General features: G+C 47.9%; 1 protein-coding gene across 1 annotated transcript in view; it reads left to right on the plus strand.

The window, feature by feature from the left end:
• The window catches only part of LOC137299254 (syntaxin-1A-like), a 194812-nt gene that overhangs the window by 97461 nt on the left and 82351 nt on the right, over positions 1 to 15000 (plus strand). The window contains exons 4-5 of the mRNA XM_067967917.1: positions 719 to 793; positions 3308 to 3381. Of these exons, the coding sequence (XP_067824018.1) occupies positions 719 to 793; positions 3308 to 3381 (149 nt within the window). The remainder of the gene's footprint in view (positions 1 to 718; positions 794 to 3307; positions 3382 to 15000) is intronic.

Consider the following 15000-nt stretch of genomic DNA (forward strand, 5'->3'; position numbering starts at 1 on the left):
GGTTTGTTCTGGTTTTGGTCAGTTATGCTTGGACTGGCTGATAATGTGGATGGTGACTTTTATTGTGCCATCTCCATCAGACAAGAGAATTTTCAACTGTGGGCCTTCACTGCTACCTATTGGGAAAGGACAGTCTGCCAGTTCCCAGGAAATTCTATCCAGGGTAGCTGATAGAATAGTAAAGAGATGAAGCATGATACAAGATTCTGAGGTGACTTGATAGGGTAGATGCTGAGAGGATGTTACCCCTCCTGGGGGAATCTAAAACTAGGGGTCATAGTCTCAGAATAAGGGGTTGCCCGTTTAAGACGGAAATGAGGAGGAATTTCTTTTCCCAGAGGGTCGTGAATCTTTGGAATTCTTAACCCCAGAGGGCTGTGGAGGCTGAGTCATTGAATACATTCAAGGCTGAGTTAGACAAATTTTTGATCAGCAGGGGAGTCAAAGGATATAGGGAAAAGGCGGGAAAGTGGAGTTGAGGTAAAAATCAGATCAGCCATGATCTCATTGAATGGTGGAGCAGGCTCAAGGGGCCGAATGGCCTACACCTGTTCCTATCTCTTATGGTCTTATAAGCACCTCAGTAATGATACTCCTTTCCATCCTAACAATTTATCATTCTTCTTGAGTCTGTGCTATGGAAGGGTTGGGTCAATAAGGGCTCATTGCATTATCCAGCACCATCAGGCACTCATGGTTAATGTTCTCTGTCTTTCAGAAACAAAGGAGGAATTAGAAGAACTGATGGCGGATATCAAGAAGACAGCAAATAAGGTCCGCTCCAAGTTAAAGAGTAAGTGAATGGTTCTAACAGGATCCAGCATCCAAACAGGTTAAATTATTCATGGTTCAGCACTTCAGATTCTGCCACATTAGCTCCTCTGTCAGTGCTGAAATGTGTGTCTCGCTCGACTCCCCTTTCACATCTCTGATTGTTTCTGTTTTACTCATTTATTCTGTGTTTTTGTGTGATAACTTTTTTTTTCCGTTAAACATTATTTTCTTCAGTTCCTGTCACTCCACAAAGTCTCATTCTTGCTGTTTTTCTTCACTCATGGGCAGGATGGTCTAACCTGTAGATATCTACGGGGACCTCCGACCTGTGAATATCGCATGGATGTTACTGATTGGTTGACTGCCTTGAACTGTATTCAAGGGGCTGAGCAATCAGTCTCCCTAGGGCTCTTGTTCTTCTCTCTCCTTCCCTCCCAATCTCCCCCCTCCCCCTCTCTTTCCCCCCCCGCACTCCAGCTGGTGGGATTCCCATGTGAAACTATCCGACTAATATTAGTGCGATTCCCATATGCTGTAGGGTCAAGTGGGAGTGGGAAAACCAATTGTAGGAAATGTAGAAATTAAAAAATTAGTTGAATTAAACTATCTTACGATTTTAAGTTAAATAGCAGTTTGTTAATTTAAAAGACTTGTAAATTTGATTCAGTTTAATTTGTTTTTCATTACATCTTTTAAATGTCTATATAAAATGATCTTTCAGATTCCAATTACATGGCATTATTAAATGGTTAATAATTATCATATTTAAGTACCTTATTAAATGGTACTTAAACTTTTAATTTAATTATTTTATTCAAAATGAGAAATCATTTTCTGGCTGAGCTGCTTTAAAATCTAAAATCCAGGGGATTCAATCTGCCACTCGAGGGGATTGCTGCTGAGTTCAGCAAAGCAATGTTATTGGTGAACTGCACACTGTCAACTCAGCCGTTCTTTTATGTAGTGCCTTTGGTGTAATAAAACATCCTGATACATCCCTATAATAGCCTATACACTATTACCTAGTGTAATAAAACGCACCCCCCCACCCCACCCCAGGTGCTTCACAGAGGTAAAAACAGCTGCCAAGCCGGAGTAACAGGCTTCAGCAGTGACTGAAGGCAAGTTCAGAGAAGTAGGTTTTTGAAGAGGGACAAAGAGGTGGGGATTTAGGGAAAGAGCTCCAGGATTTGGGTTGAAATGGTTCTGCCAGTAAAGGAGGGGGGAGGGGTAGGGGGAGGGATCCAGAATCGGAAGTGTGGAGGGTGTACACCAGTACATAGGACTGAAAAAGGTTACAGAGTTAGAGAGGGGAGCCAGCTTGTAGATGAGGAGAAGGGTTTTGAATTCACTGCGTGGGGAAAAAAACAGGGATCCAATGGAGTTTGAAGAGGGCAAGGTTTATTAAAGGAAGGTTCAGACCATGGATTATTTACATCTTCTTGACATTCACTGAATCTTGCCTGGTGTTTTTCCTGCTACCCTGTGTTGGCCTCAGTTTTGCGACAGGCAAGGCTCTCGCATCATTGAGTGTTATCTGAAATTATACAGGCTGTGGTTAACTCTCGAGGCATCCATCACCTTGAAAGTTCTGTCCTGTCCTAATCATGATCCCTAGTATGATTTTCAGCATGGCTGCTCCACTGCTGATCTTGCTGCCTGTCTTACTCACCTCTGGCACTCTGCCCTTGAACACTGTGGTGATGTATTACCTTGGACATCTTCAGAGCCTTTGGCAGGGTCTGGCATTTTGCACTTCTAAATCAGACGGCCTCTCACTAAACCTATGTTCAAATTGCATTGATGGCTCAATCTTTGCCTCTTTCCATTAACTCAGGGCTCTCCCAGTGCTCCTTCTAATCGTTCGTATCAACTCTTGCTGATGATTCCATTCTATGTTCATCAACTGCCTGCAGATCACACACTCTCAGTACACACAACCTCCACTCTTCTTACCTTGCAATGGTCGAATTGTTATATCTTGGTCTCTTACATGCCCCTTGGAGCAATAAAAGTATTCTGTTTTTGAACTGTTCCAAGATGTAGTTTCTTCATATCCCACTCCTCACCCATTGCAACTGCAACTGCAAGTAGCATTAACAGTGAGGTGCCATTGTTCTGTCAATTTCCATGCACTGCTTTACAGAGAGATCACATCACATTATTAACAGTCATTGTAATTACACATGCAAGAACTGTACTGGAGCTTCACACTCTGTGTGCATTGCCATGGGAGATCAACTAGTTGTACATTATGTGCTATATATTGTATGTAGTGTATTTTAATGTGTACTGATATTGTGAAGTGTATGGTGTGTACTGTAGATTAATGGATAGTGTACTTTTTATAATGTATACTGTTCATGGTATATTATGCACTGGTATTGTGTACTGAATGTTAAAAATTTATATTATACATCAATATTATGTACTAATTGTAAGACCTGTACTGGGCCTTTTACTGGCCTTTGGAGAAGGTCTTTACTATAAACCCAATGACATATCTTAGAGTCTTTCCATTTTATTTCCCCAGGTATTGAACAGAGCATAGAACAAGAAGAGGGTCAGAACAGATCCTCGGCTGACTTAAGAATACGCAAGACACAGGTCAGTGAATTTAACCTTCTGGTGTTTCCAATAAATTATATTACACAAAGTAGACAGTGTATGAGCCAGCCTGAGCATTCAACAACAGTGCATAGTTTCCACAAAGGATATCACCATTCTCTGATCCCATTTTCTTTTAGACATAGAGCACATTCCAAATGTATCAGCATCCCACCATCCATTGCAATTTTTAATCGGTATTCGATGATGGGATTGCTGGGTGCAGTTTGCAGAGGTCAACATCAAGCAGCAAGAAGGAGAGCAATGGGCCTGTCCCACAAATATTTTGGGCCTTGGTCACCTTTGCTACTAAAGCCAGTTACTCCAGGGGATTACTTAGCAGCGTTGTGACATACATGTCAACCTACAAATCACAGGAAAGATGACCAACTCCTTTTTTAAAAAAAACCTGACGCAGCCCCAAAAAAGCAGACAACTAAAAAAGAAACAATGTACAGCTGTAAAATAGCATTTAATAAAGGCCCTTGAGCAAGACCACTGCTTCAAGGCAACTGAATAAGTGTTTTGGGATCATGTTCCACAATTCAATTTATTTTCTGTGTAAACTGAATCCAATGGCCTCACATAACAAACAAAAAGTACTAGTTACAGTGGGAGTGCAGCAGGATATGAACTTGCCATGACCTAAGCTGCAGATATACCCAATATTCCATCATTTGTATTATCGAGAAAAAGCAAGTACAAAAAGTACAGTTTGTGCAGTGGCAAACTTGGAAATGTTCCTTGTTTGTGGGGAGAGGGGAGGAGGGAGGGCTAGGGGTAGGCACAAGCCCCATCAGGAAATTTTGATTTTTGACACTTCTTGATGTATTCTGATTATATTCACACTGGCAGGCTACTCCCATCCCTGTATTCGTGCTGGCACTCTTCAATAATCTCCACTATTTACGTTGGCGCTGTTGTTTCCCACCCCACCCACACCACCACTCACACTGGCACACTCCTCTCCCCTCCCCCACCACTCACACTGGCACACTCCTCTCCCCTCCCCCACCACTCACACTGGCACACTCCTCTCCCCTCCCCCACCACTCACACTGGCACACTCCTCTCCCCTCCCCCACCACTCACACTGGCACACTCCCCACCCCTCCCCCACCACTCACACTGGCACACTCCTCCCCCCTCCCCCACCACTCACACTGGCACACTCCCCACCCCTCCCCCACCACTCACACTGGCACACTCCTCTCCCCTCCCCCACCACTCACACTGGCACACTCCTCTCCCCTCCCCCACCACTCACACTGGCACACTCCCCACCCCTCCCCCACCACTCACACTGGCACACTCCTCTCCCCTCCCCCACCACTCACACTGGCACACTCCTCTCCCCTCCCCCACCACTCACACTGGCACACTCCTCTCCCCTCCCCCACCACTCACACTGGCACACTCCTCTCCCCTCCCCCACCACTCACACTGGCACACTCCTCTCCCCTCCCCCACCACTCACACTGGCACACTCCTCTCCCCTCCCCCACCACTCACACTGGCACACTCCTCACCCCACCCACACCACTCACACTGGCACACTCCCCACCCCTCCCCCACCACTCACACTGGCACACTCCTCACCCCACCCACACCACTCACACTGGCACACTCCCCACCCCTCCCCCACCACTCACACTGGCACACTCCTCACCCCACCCACACCACTCACACTGGCACACTCCCCTCCCCTCCCCCACCACTCACACTGGCACAGTCCTCTCCCCTCCCCCACCACTCACACTGGCACACTCCTCTCCCCTCCCCCACCACTCACACTGGCACACTCCTCACCCCTCCCCCACCACTCACACTGGCACACTCCTCTCCCCTCCCCCACCACTCACACTGGCACACTCCTCTCCCCTCCCCCACCACTCACACTGGCACACTCCTCTCCCCTCCCCCACCACTCACACTGGCACACTCCTCTCCCCTCCCCCACCACTCACACTGGCACACTCCTCACCCCTCCCCCACCACTCACGCTGGCACACTCCTCTCCCCTCCCCCACCACTCACGCTGGCACACTCCTCTCCCCTCCCCCACCACTCACGCTGGCACACTCCTCTCCCCTCCCCCACCACTCTCGCTGGCACACTCCTCTCCCCTCCCCCACCACTCACACTGGCACACTCCTCTCCCCTCCCCCACCACTCACACTGGCACACTCCTCTCCCCTCCCCCACCACTCACGCTGGCACACTCCTCTCCCCTCCCCCACCACTCTCGCTGGCACACTCCTCTCCCCTCCCCCACCACTCTCGCTGGCACACTCCTCACCCCTCCCCCACCACTCACACTGGCACACTCCTCTCCCCTCCCCCACCACTCACACTGGCACACTCCTCTCCCCTCCCCCACCCCTCACGCTGGCACACTCCTCTCCCCTCCCCCACCCCTCACGCTGGCACACTCCTCTCCCCTCCCCCACCCCTCACGCTGGCACACTCCTCTCCCCTCCCCCACCCCTCACGCTGGCACACTCCTCTCCCCTCCCCCACCACTCACACTGGCACACTCCTCTCCCCTCCCCCACCACTCACACTGGCACACTCCTCTCCCCTCCCCCACCACTCACACTGGCACACTCCTCTCCCCTCCCCCACCACTCACACTGGCACACTCCTCTCCCCTCCCCCACCACTCACGCTGGCACACTCCTCTCCCCTCCCCCACCCCTCACGCTGGCACACTCCTCTCCCCTCCCCCACCACTCACGCTGGCACACTCCTCTCCCCTCCCCCACCCCTCACGCTGGCACACTCCTCTCCCCTCCCCCACCCCTCACGCTGGCACACTCCTCTCCCCTCCCCCACCCCTCACGCTGGCACACTCCTCACCCCTCCCCCACCACTCACGCTGGCACACTCCTCACCCCTCCCCCACCACTCACACTGGCACACTCCTCTCCCCTCCCCCACCCCTCACGCTGGCACACTCCTCTCCCCTCCCCCACCACTCACGCTGGCACACTCCTCACCCCTCCCCCACCACTCACGCTGGCACACTCCTCACCCCTCCCCCACCACTCACGCTGGCACACTCCTCACCCCTCCCCCACCACTCACGCTGGCACACTCCTCTCCCCTCCCCCACCCCTCACGCTGGCACACTCCTCTCCCCTCCCCCACCCCTCACGCTGGCACACTCCTCTCCCCTCCCCCACCCCTCACGCTGGCACACTCCTCTCCCCTCCCCCACCCCTCACGCTGGCACACTCCTCTCCCCTCCCCCACCACTCTCGCTGGCACACTCCTCTCCCCTCCCCCACCACTCTCGCTGGCACACTCCTCTCCCCTCCCCCACCACTCACAGTGGCACACTCCTCTCCCCTCCCCCACCACTCTCGCTGGCACACTCCTCTCCCCTCCCCCACCATTCACACTGGCATTCTTCTCTTCCCCACCCCCACCCAACCACTGCTCCTGATCCACCCGAGGCTACTATTCCGTCAGGGTTGAACATTGCTACTTGCTATAGGTGGGAATTCTGATCCCACACAAACTATGGCAAAAATTCCTGCCCCCAGCTTGCAGCACAGTTCAGTCTCCAGAACAGAAGCAGCATAAGGTCAGAGCCAAGATAGGCAGTGAGGGATGAAATGGGGAGCGGCCCTGATTTCAGCCTGTGGTAATTTGTGAGCTGGCACCAGAAAAAGATGACCATGAAAGCTACTGTTTTGTCATAAAAACTCAACCAGTTCACTAATGCTTTTGGGGAAGGGCATCGACCATCCCTACCTAGTCTGGCTTAAATTTGGATCCAGCCTCAGTTCATGGTTGACTCTTAATGTCCTCTGAAGTTGATTAGTAGTTATAAAAACAATTGCTACAAAAGACAGACCCATCAACACCTTCTCAAAGCTACTAGTGATGGGCAATAAATACATACCAAGAACCAATTTGAAAAAATTGCAAATATCTAAATTTCTTGACCACAAATTAAACTCTATCTATAAACTCGGGCCAATTAGTCGTTATTTTGAAAACTGCAAAAATATCCAGATTTAATTACTCAAGGCCTTTATCGAGTGTTTGTGTTAATAAGTAGATGGATACTCTGAAGGGCCATGATCCAAGCAGCAGAATAATGAGTCAATCTCCCAATTAGAGGCTCAAGAGATTGAATCCTGGTTTCACTGGCACTTGGGTCCTTTGGCACCACTTGTTCAGTTTCATCAGGTTATAACCAGGCGACTAGGTTAGGCAGCATGCACTTAATCAGAGTGTAATATCAGAATACATCCTACCACAGTAAGCAAGCTTAAACCTGTAAGATAGTGAGACCCAGCAAAGGACATTTTGTAATTTAACCACTCCAACTTCACTCTACTTTGCACCAAGGTCCACAGAGTATTGAAATCATAGAATCATAGAAGTTTACAACATGGAAACAGGCCCTTCGGCCCAACATGTCCATGTCGCCCAGTTTATACCACTAAGCTAGTCCCAATTGCCTGCACTTGTCCCATATCCCTCTATACCCATCTTACCCATGTAACTGTCCAAATGCTTCTTAAAAGACAAAATTGTACCCACCTCTACTACTGCCTCTGGCAGCTCGTTCCAGACACTCACCACCCTTTGAGTGAAAAAATTGCCCCTCTGGACCCTTTTGTATCTCTCCCCTCTCACCTTCAATCTATACCCCCTCGTTATAGACTCCCCTACCTTTGGGAAAAGATTTTGACTATCTACCTTATCTATGCCCCTCATTATTTTATAGACTTCTATAAGATCACCCCTTAACCTCCTACTCTCCAGGGAAAAAAGTCTCAGTCTATCCAACCTCTCCCTATAAGTCAAACCATCAAGTCCCGGTAGCATCCTAGTAAATCTTTTCTGCACTCTTTCTAGTTTAATAATATCCTTTCTATAATAGGGTGACCAGAACTGTACACAGTATTCCAAGTGTGGCCTTACTAATGTCTTGTACAACTTCAACAAGACATCCCAACTCCTGTATTCAATGTTCTGACCAATGAAACCAAGCATGCCGAATGCTTTCTTCACCACCCTATCCACCTGTGACTCCACTTTCAAGGCGCTATGAACCTGTGCTCCTAGATCTCTTTGTTCTATAACTCTCCCCAACGCCCTACCATTAACGGAGTAGGTCCTGGCCCGATTCGATCTACCAAAATGCATCACCTCACATTTATCTAAATTAAACTCCATCTGCCATTAATTGGCCCACTGGCCCAATCTATCAAGATCCCGTTGCAATCCTAGATAACCTTCTTCACTGTCCACAATGCCACCAATCTTGGTGTCATCTGCAAACTTACTAACCATGCCTCCTAAATTCTCATCCAAATCATTAATATAAATAACAAATAACAGCGGACCCAGCACCGATCCCTGAGGCACACCGCTGGTCACAGGCCTCCAGTTTGAAAAACAACCCTCTACAACCACCCTCTGTCTTATTGATTTGGCTGAGAGTTCTAAAAGGTTCAGACACAATGTCAGGCAGCTGCAGCCAGAGTAACCAGGGTCTTGGGCTGTATTGCCCGGATTGTTCAGTTTAAAATTAGGGCACAATAATAGGGCTATACAAGGCTTTGGGTGAGACCTCAAAGCCATGGGGCCATCTATTTAAATTGGGAAAGTAAAGCATGTGGTTGGATGTGCGGAAGTTGTATATTTCTCAGGGGTGATTGACCTGTGGAACAGCAGTCGACCTGTGGAACAGCAGTCAACATGTGGTAGTGAGGACTGATTCCTTGCAGTCCTTCAGGAAGGCATTCGATGCACTTTCGGAAAACCATGAGGTCACAGCACCAGGAAGATAAGGTTTAGGGTAATAACCAACAGATTGGAATCTCCTGGGGCTTATCTGATTGCTTTTCAGAGGTCAGAAAGGAATTTTTGACAGAGGTTTCCTGGATTGGTTACAGGTCTCTTCTTGCCCAAGAGTTGGGAGAGCAAAACAAGAGTGGGGGCATGCAGATATGTCCAGTGAGAAGTGGAGCGTGAATGTAAGAGCCTGATGGCCTCCTCTTGATCTGAGGACATAACAATAATTGAACTTTGTCCAAAGGGATCTGCAACATAAAAGGTCGTTCCTTATTGCTATGACCCCTCCACAACCATAGAATTGTGGCCCCTACCATGCCATCAAGTAGCAAAATGGAGAAGTTCTCTGGCAACGCTGTCCCACTACCCAAGAATCTTGGTGGTTAGAGAGAGTTGGGAAAATACCAAGCAAGAAAGATATCTAAACATGAGGTGAAATAAGGCACAATCGTATTAGTACAGCAACTACCACTTGAATTGTGAGAGACCCAGCCTAGCAATGCCATTGGCTCATTCCTGCTCACACAATTTCTAACAATCTCAAAATGGAGCAAAATTAAAACTATATAAATTAATGTGATCAGCAACTCTGTACAGTTACATTTTATTCAGCATGGTAAGGGTTACTAACTATATAACTGTATTGCATTGCTGTTTATTCAGGGTAAGGGTTACTTGCTGTGTAATCTAACAAAGTTGCTGTTTATTTAGCAGGGTTAAGGTTTAACTGCATGGTGCTCTTGTTGAGTGTTGCATTACATTTGAGACTCCACAATGGTACTCAATTTTCAGCCCTAAGTAGTGCCTTCTCTCATTCATTATTTATGGGAGTCACATCATTTCAGCCGGGAGAGTCTGAAGAGGTTTTTAAAGCTTGATTAAATATTTCACTGAAGGATTGTCATTTCCCTGTCTCACCCCATGCTTAATGCTGAAACTGCGAATCATTATTGAGCTTATTAGTAAAATGTATAATACAGTGATGGTGGCTTAATGCTGCATTTACACAGGAACAGTTGTCGGATACCAACTGCCACTGTTTCGGACACTTCTGTTTCTGTTGTGGGGCTGCTCCTACGGGAGATGGATACATTTTAAAACAGCACAAACAGCAACAACTGTGCTGAGCACTGCGGTGCCTGTCCCAATGTCTGGGTAAGGTCTGTACAGTGCAGCAGTTGCAAAGTCTGTCTGCTGCCCTCTACAGTGTAGGAGTGCTTCAGTGGCTTTGCCCCGAGCAGCCAAAGAGACCATGGTTGCCAGCCATTTTGCATATAAGCTGCGCGGTCTGTCCTTGAAGAAATGGCTGAAGCCTCCCTGCTCTGTGGTGCTGTACCTGATGGCATGGAGTCACCCTCTTAATATTCACAGCCGACACTTCCAAACTGAATATAAATGAGCCGTTAGGAAGACTTGAAAAGGAGCTGTGAAGCATGTAATTTACAACAGTTGACTTAGACTGGGGTTAGCACAACAGAACTGGCATCAGATTTATGGTTCCTGTTGTTTTGACAATGTGTCATTTGGATTTCTCTCCTCCGATTCCTATATGATGTTTGAAAATAGTTACGAACCGATTTTAAAAACAGGGTATTAAATTTAGCTTTATTTTTGTTCTCACTGTTGACTCTATTGTTCAGTAATATTATTGCTTGCTTCACTGCTGCAATGCCAGGTAGTGCATTTTCAGGTCCATTGGCAGCGCGTATGTGTTACTTAAATATAAGTGGGTAATAACACTGTGATTGAGACACTTATTTTCCATCTGAGCTTTCGGGGCTCCGTGATGATGTCAGTTTTAATGTGCTGTTGACTCGGCCTGCCGTGAACGGAGATCTACTTCGTACCCGCATCTTCACAGCCGCATTAAGCACTGATCAGTGGGCACTGGTTTATCGTTTTGCCAATGTCCTTGCACTTAGTAATTGCCCTCCCTTGGACACCAACAATGAGAAATAGAATTCAAACATTGACAAGGAACACAATATACACTGAGGAGCAGATTCTGAATAATCCATGGTGATCTATTACCAGACACAGCCGCCAGCCTGCAAGCTTCTTCTGCAGTGCGGTGACATGAAGCAGGCTGCTCGGTTACATTGTCAAAGCTGTAATATTACAATCATAAATCAAATTCTGGCATTTGCTAAAATGCGTGTATTTTTGTGTTTGTTTTTTAGTCCCACATTTGTGCCGTACAGCTGCCGTCACGTTTGTAATAATACAGCCCATTCTTCCTCAGAGCTGTCCAGTATCTCATATCTTCACAGTCGATATTATTGCTGCTTGGTTGACCTGGCACAAGATCCATGCGGACCATGGGCAAGATTTGCCTCGCTTTCCCTGATGATTGTGCAGCAACTGTCAAAAACTCTCCTATGGGGGAAATCCAGAACATAATCAGTGCAGGAATTGCATTATCCTCGTTGAGGATTCAGTGTTCTACTATTTAGGTAGAGACGCCGCAGAAAACTGCAGCCAATCTTTTGCCATAGCAACGCTGCCTCTGTAGCATTGGCTACGTGCAGCTAATGTCAACAGCTCTTCTTATAAACTTTCAATTTAGATACAGTATTCAATCTAGAAGGAAAAAAGCATAATTTAGCTTGGCGGGTAAAGGAGAACTGACGACATCTGAGGTGCACAGAGTAACATAAGGCTGGTGTCAAGCATGTCTTCAAAACCCTGTGTATGTGACCATTGACATCTCTGATGCCCAATCAAGCTGGTCAAATCCAGCAATGCAGAATTAGGAAATTAATGGCCTCTTTATTGTGCATATATCAGAATTAAATCTGCCAGGTTTCCTTTGTAGTGGGGGGGTAGCGGCAGGAAAATGCACGAGGCCGGAGTCAAAGGAGCGGAGAATCCCGGGGGAAGGGGGAGTTGTAGTACTGGAGGAAGTTACAATGATAGAGAGGCCAAGGCATTGAGAGATTTAAACAAGAGGATGAGAATTTTAAATTTGAGCTGTTGGAAGGCCGGGAGCCAATGTAGGTCTTAATGGACAGTTCTGCTGGGTGAGTGGGACTTGGTGTGGGATAGAATACAAGCAGCAGAGGTTTGGGTGAGCAGAAGTTTATGGAGGATGTGAAGCTGGATAGGAGAGCATTGGAATAGTCAAGTCTGGAGGAGTCAATAGCATGGATGAGGGTTTCAGTGGAAGAAGGGCTGAGGTAGGGCTGCAGGCAGATGATAACAGAGGTGGAAATAGGTTGTCTTGGTGATGGAGAGAATTATGGGGTCCAACAAAATGCCAAAGTTGCGTACATTCTGGTTCAATCTGAGACAATGACCACGGAGAAGAATGGATTCATTGACAAGGGTATGGAGTTTGTGGTGGGGGCCACAGATGATGGCTTCATCTTCCCAATGTTTAACGGGAAGAAATTGCGGTTCATCCAAGACTGGATGTTGGACAATCAATCTGAGCACAGAGGCAGTGGAGGAGTTGAGCTGGGTGTTATCAGCACTCATGTGAAAGCTGACCTAATTTCTGTGGATGATGTGGCCATAGGGCAGCATGTAGATGAGGAAGAGAAGAGGTCAAGGATAGATCCTCGGGGGACTCCAGAGGTAATGGTGCAAGGGCTGGAAGAGAATCTTTGGCTATGATTGGATAGATATGAGCGAGGCCTGTCTCTTCGATGATTTCACAATTTTTGCTTCCACTACCCATTCCAGGTATTGATCACTGTTTGTATGGAGAAGTACTCGCTAACATGATCCTAAACTTGTCTTTCACCAGTTTGTATCTATGTCCCCTTATCCTGCAATCACAGTTTAACTTGACGTAGCATTCAAGATTAACATTTCCTATTCTGCTTAGTGAGTTTGTGTCTCTATGAAGTCCCCTCCCATATACCACTTTTCAAGACTGAAGAGTCTTAGTTTTATAACCATTCCTCATAACTCAACCCTCTGACACTAGAGATCAGCTTTGTGGCCCTTGCACCACTTCAGGGCCTGATTGATGAGAACTGAATATAATATTCAAGGTGAGGCCTGATCAGGGCACTATACAGCTTCAGCATGACTCCCTCAGACTTGTATTCCACTGATTTGGTGATATAGCTACACTATCTGTTTGTAATGTCTGGACGTGGTCAGTGTAGATTTTGGTGGTAATCTTGCTTAATACCCTTGGACATATTGGGCTGTGTAGTGCCCATTTTTCAGGTGCGATGCGGCCTCCTAAGATCCCAAAATGGCGTCCGGAATGCACATGTATGCTTCTAATGTGACGTGCGCCAGACGCCATCTTGGTAAAGGCGTTTGTGCATTCTCAGATAACGAATGCCGGCATCATATAAAGTAAGGAGAATATGCTTTAACTCAGTGTGCAATGCTGATGTAAAGGCATAGATGCCATTTTAGCACTCAACGCTCCAGCCAACGCATTGTCTTAAACAAGAACAGCGGAACACATCTTAGACAGCCTGGAGGATCCCCCACCAGCGCTATTTAAAGGGATCATGCAGGTGTTGCAGGTTAGTGGCCGGATTGTTGATTCTGGCTCCTGGTACAATTCTATGTGTTTGTTGAAGCTTCCTGTACTTGGAGAGAGTTGTTATAGAGAGTGGTTTGGCAGGTCCTGCATTACTGTTGGTGTCGTTTTCAACAGTGTGCTGAACAAGATTCCTGGCAACCATGGGTGGCCTACTAGGGCTCCCACTGGGCATAGAACATGACTGGGAGCATGCAGAGATGCCGTGCAGAACAGGTCAAGCTGCGAGGAGAGGGAGGAAGAGGAGGCGCAGGGTAGTGAGCCGGAGGCCATATCCTATGAGGGCCTTCAGGGAACACAACTCTTACCTCAACATGAGCGAAGATCAACTGCGGATCACAAAGGAGTCGTGACGGAGATATGTCAACTGCTGCAGCCACAACTGCAGCCTCAGACCAGGGCAAGGACAGCATCGCCTGTGGCTGTCAAGGTAACCGTGGCGCTGAACTTTTACGGGCTCTGGATACTTTCAGGCCTCTGCTGGCGATATGTGGAACATCTCACAGTGTGCAGTGCACTGCTGCATAAGGAAGGTCACAGAGGCTCTGTACATGCTGTGCAACAGGTTCATCACGTTCCCACTTGACAGAGAGAAGCAGAATGAGCGAGCACATGGGTTTGCTCACATTGCAGGCTTCCCCATGGTGCAGGGTGCCATTGACTGTACGCACATTGCCATGCGTGCCCAACATCTCAATGCGGCCATCTTCATGAACAGAAAGGGGTTCCACTCCCTCAATGTGCAGCTGATGCGTGACCACACGCAGCGCATCATACAGGTCAATGCACACTACCCTGGCAGCAGTCATGACGCCTTCATTCTGCAGCAATCCAATGTCCCAACTGTCTTTGAACCGGCTCGGCAAGTCAAAGGCTGGCTATTGGGTGACAAGGGCAATCCCCTCACGAGGTGGCTCATGGCTCCAGTCAGGCACATATGCATAAGTGCAGAGCGGGCATACAATGAGCGCCATATGGTCACATGGAAACGTCATCGAGCACACCATAGGCGTCCTAAAGCAATGTTTCCACTACCTGGACCGTTCTGTTGGAGCCGTGCAGTACTCAGCTGAGCAGGTGTCAAAATTCGTTGTAGTATGCTGCATGCTGCACAACCTCGCCCTTATGAAGGAACAGCCCTTGCCACCGCATATCCGGCAAGACCCTGAGCCAGAGCCAGAGGCGGAGGACGAAGAGGAAGAGGCTGAGGAGGAGGTGGAGAAAGAAGAGGCTGAAGAGGAGGAGGAAGAGATGGATGAGGAAGTGGAGGAAGATGCAAGGAGGCAACAAGGTGC

Source organism: Heptranchias perlo, chromosome 28 (assembly GCF_035084215.1).
Source record: "Heptranchias perlo isolate sHepPer1 chromosome 28, sHepPer1.hap1, whole genome shotgun sequence".
In the NCBI taxonomy this organism is placed as follows: Eukaryota; Metazoa; Chordata; class Chondrichthyes; order Hexanchiformes; family Hexanchidae; genus Heptranchias; species Heptranchias perlo.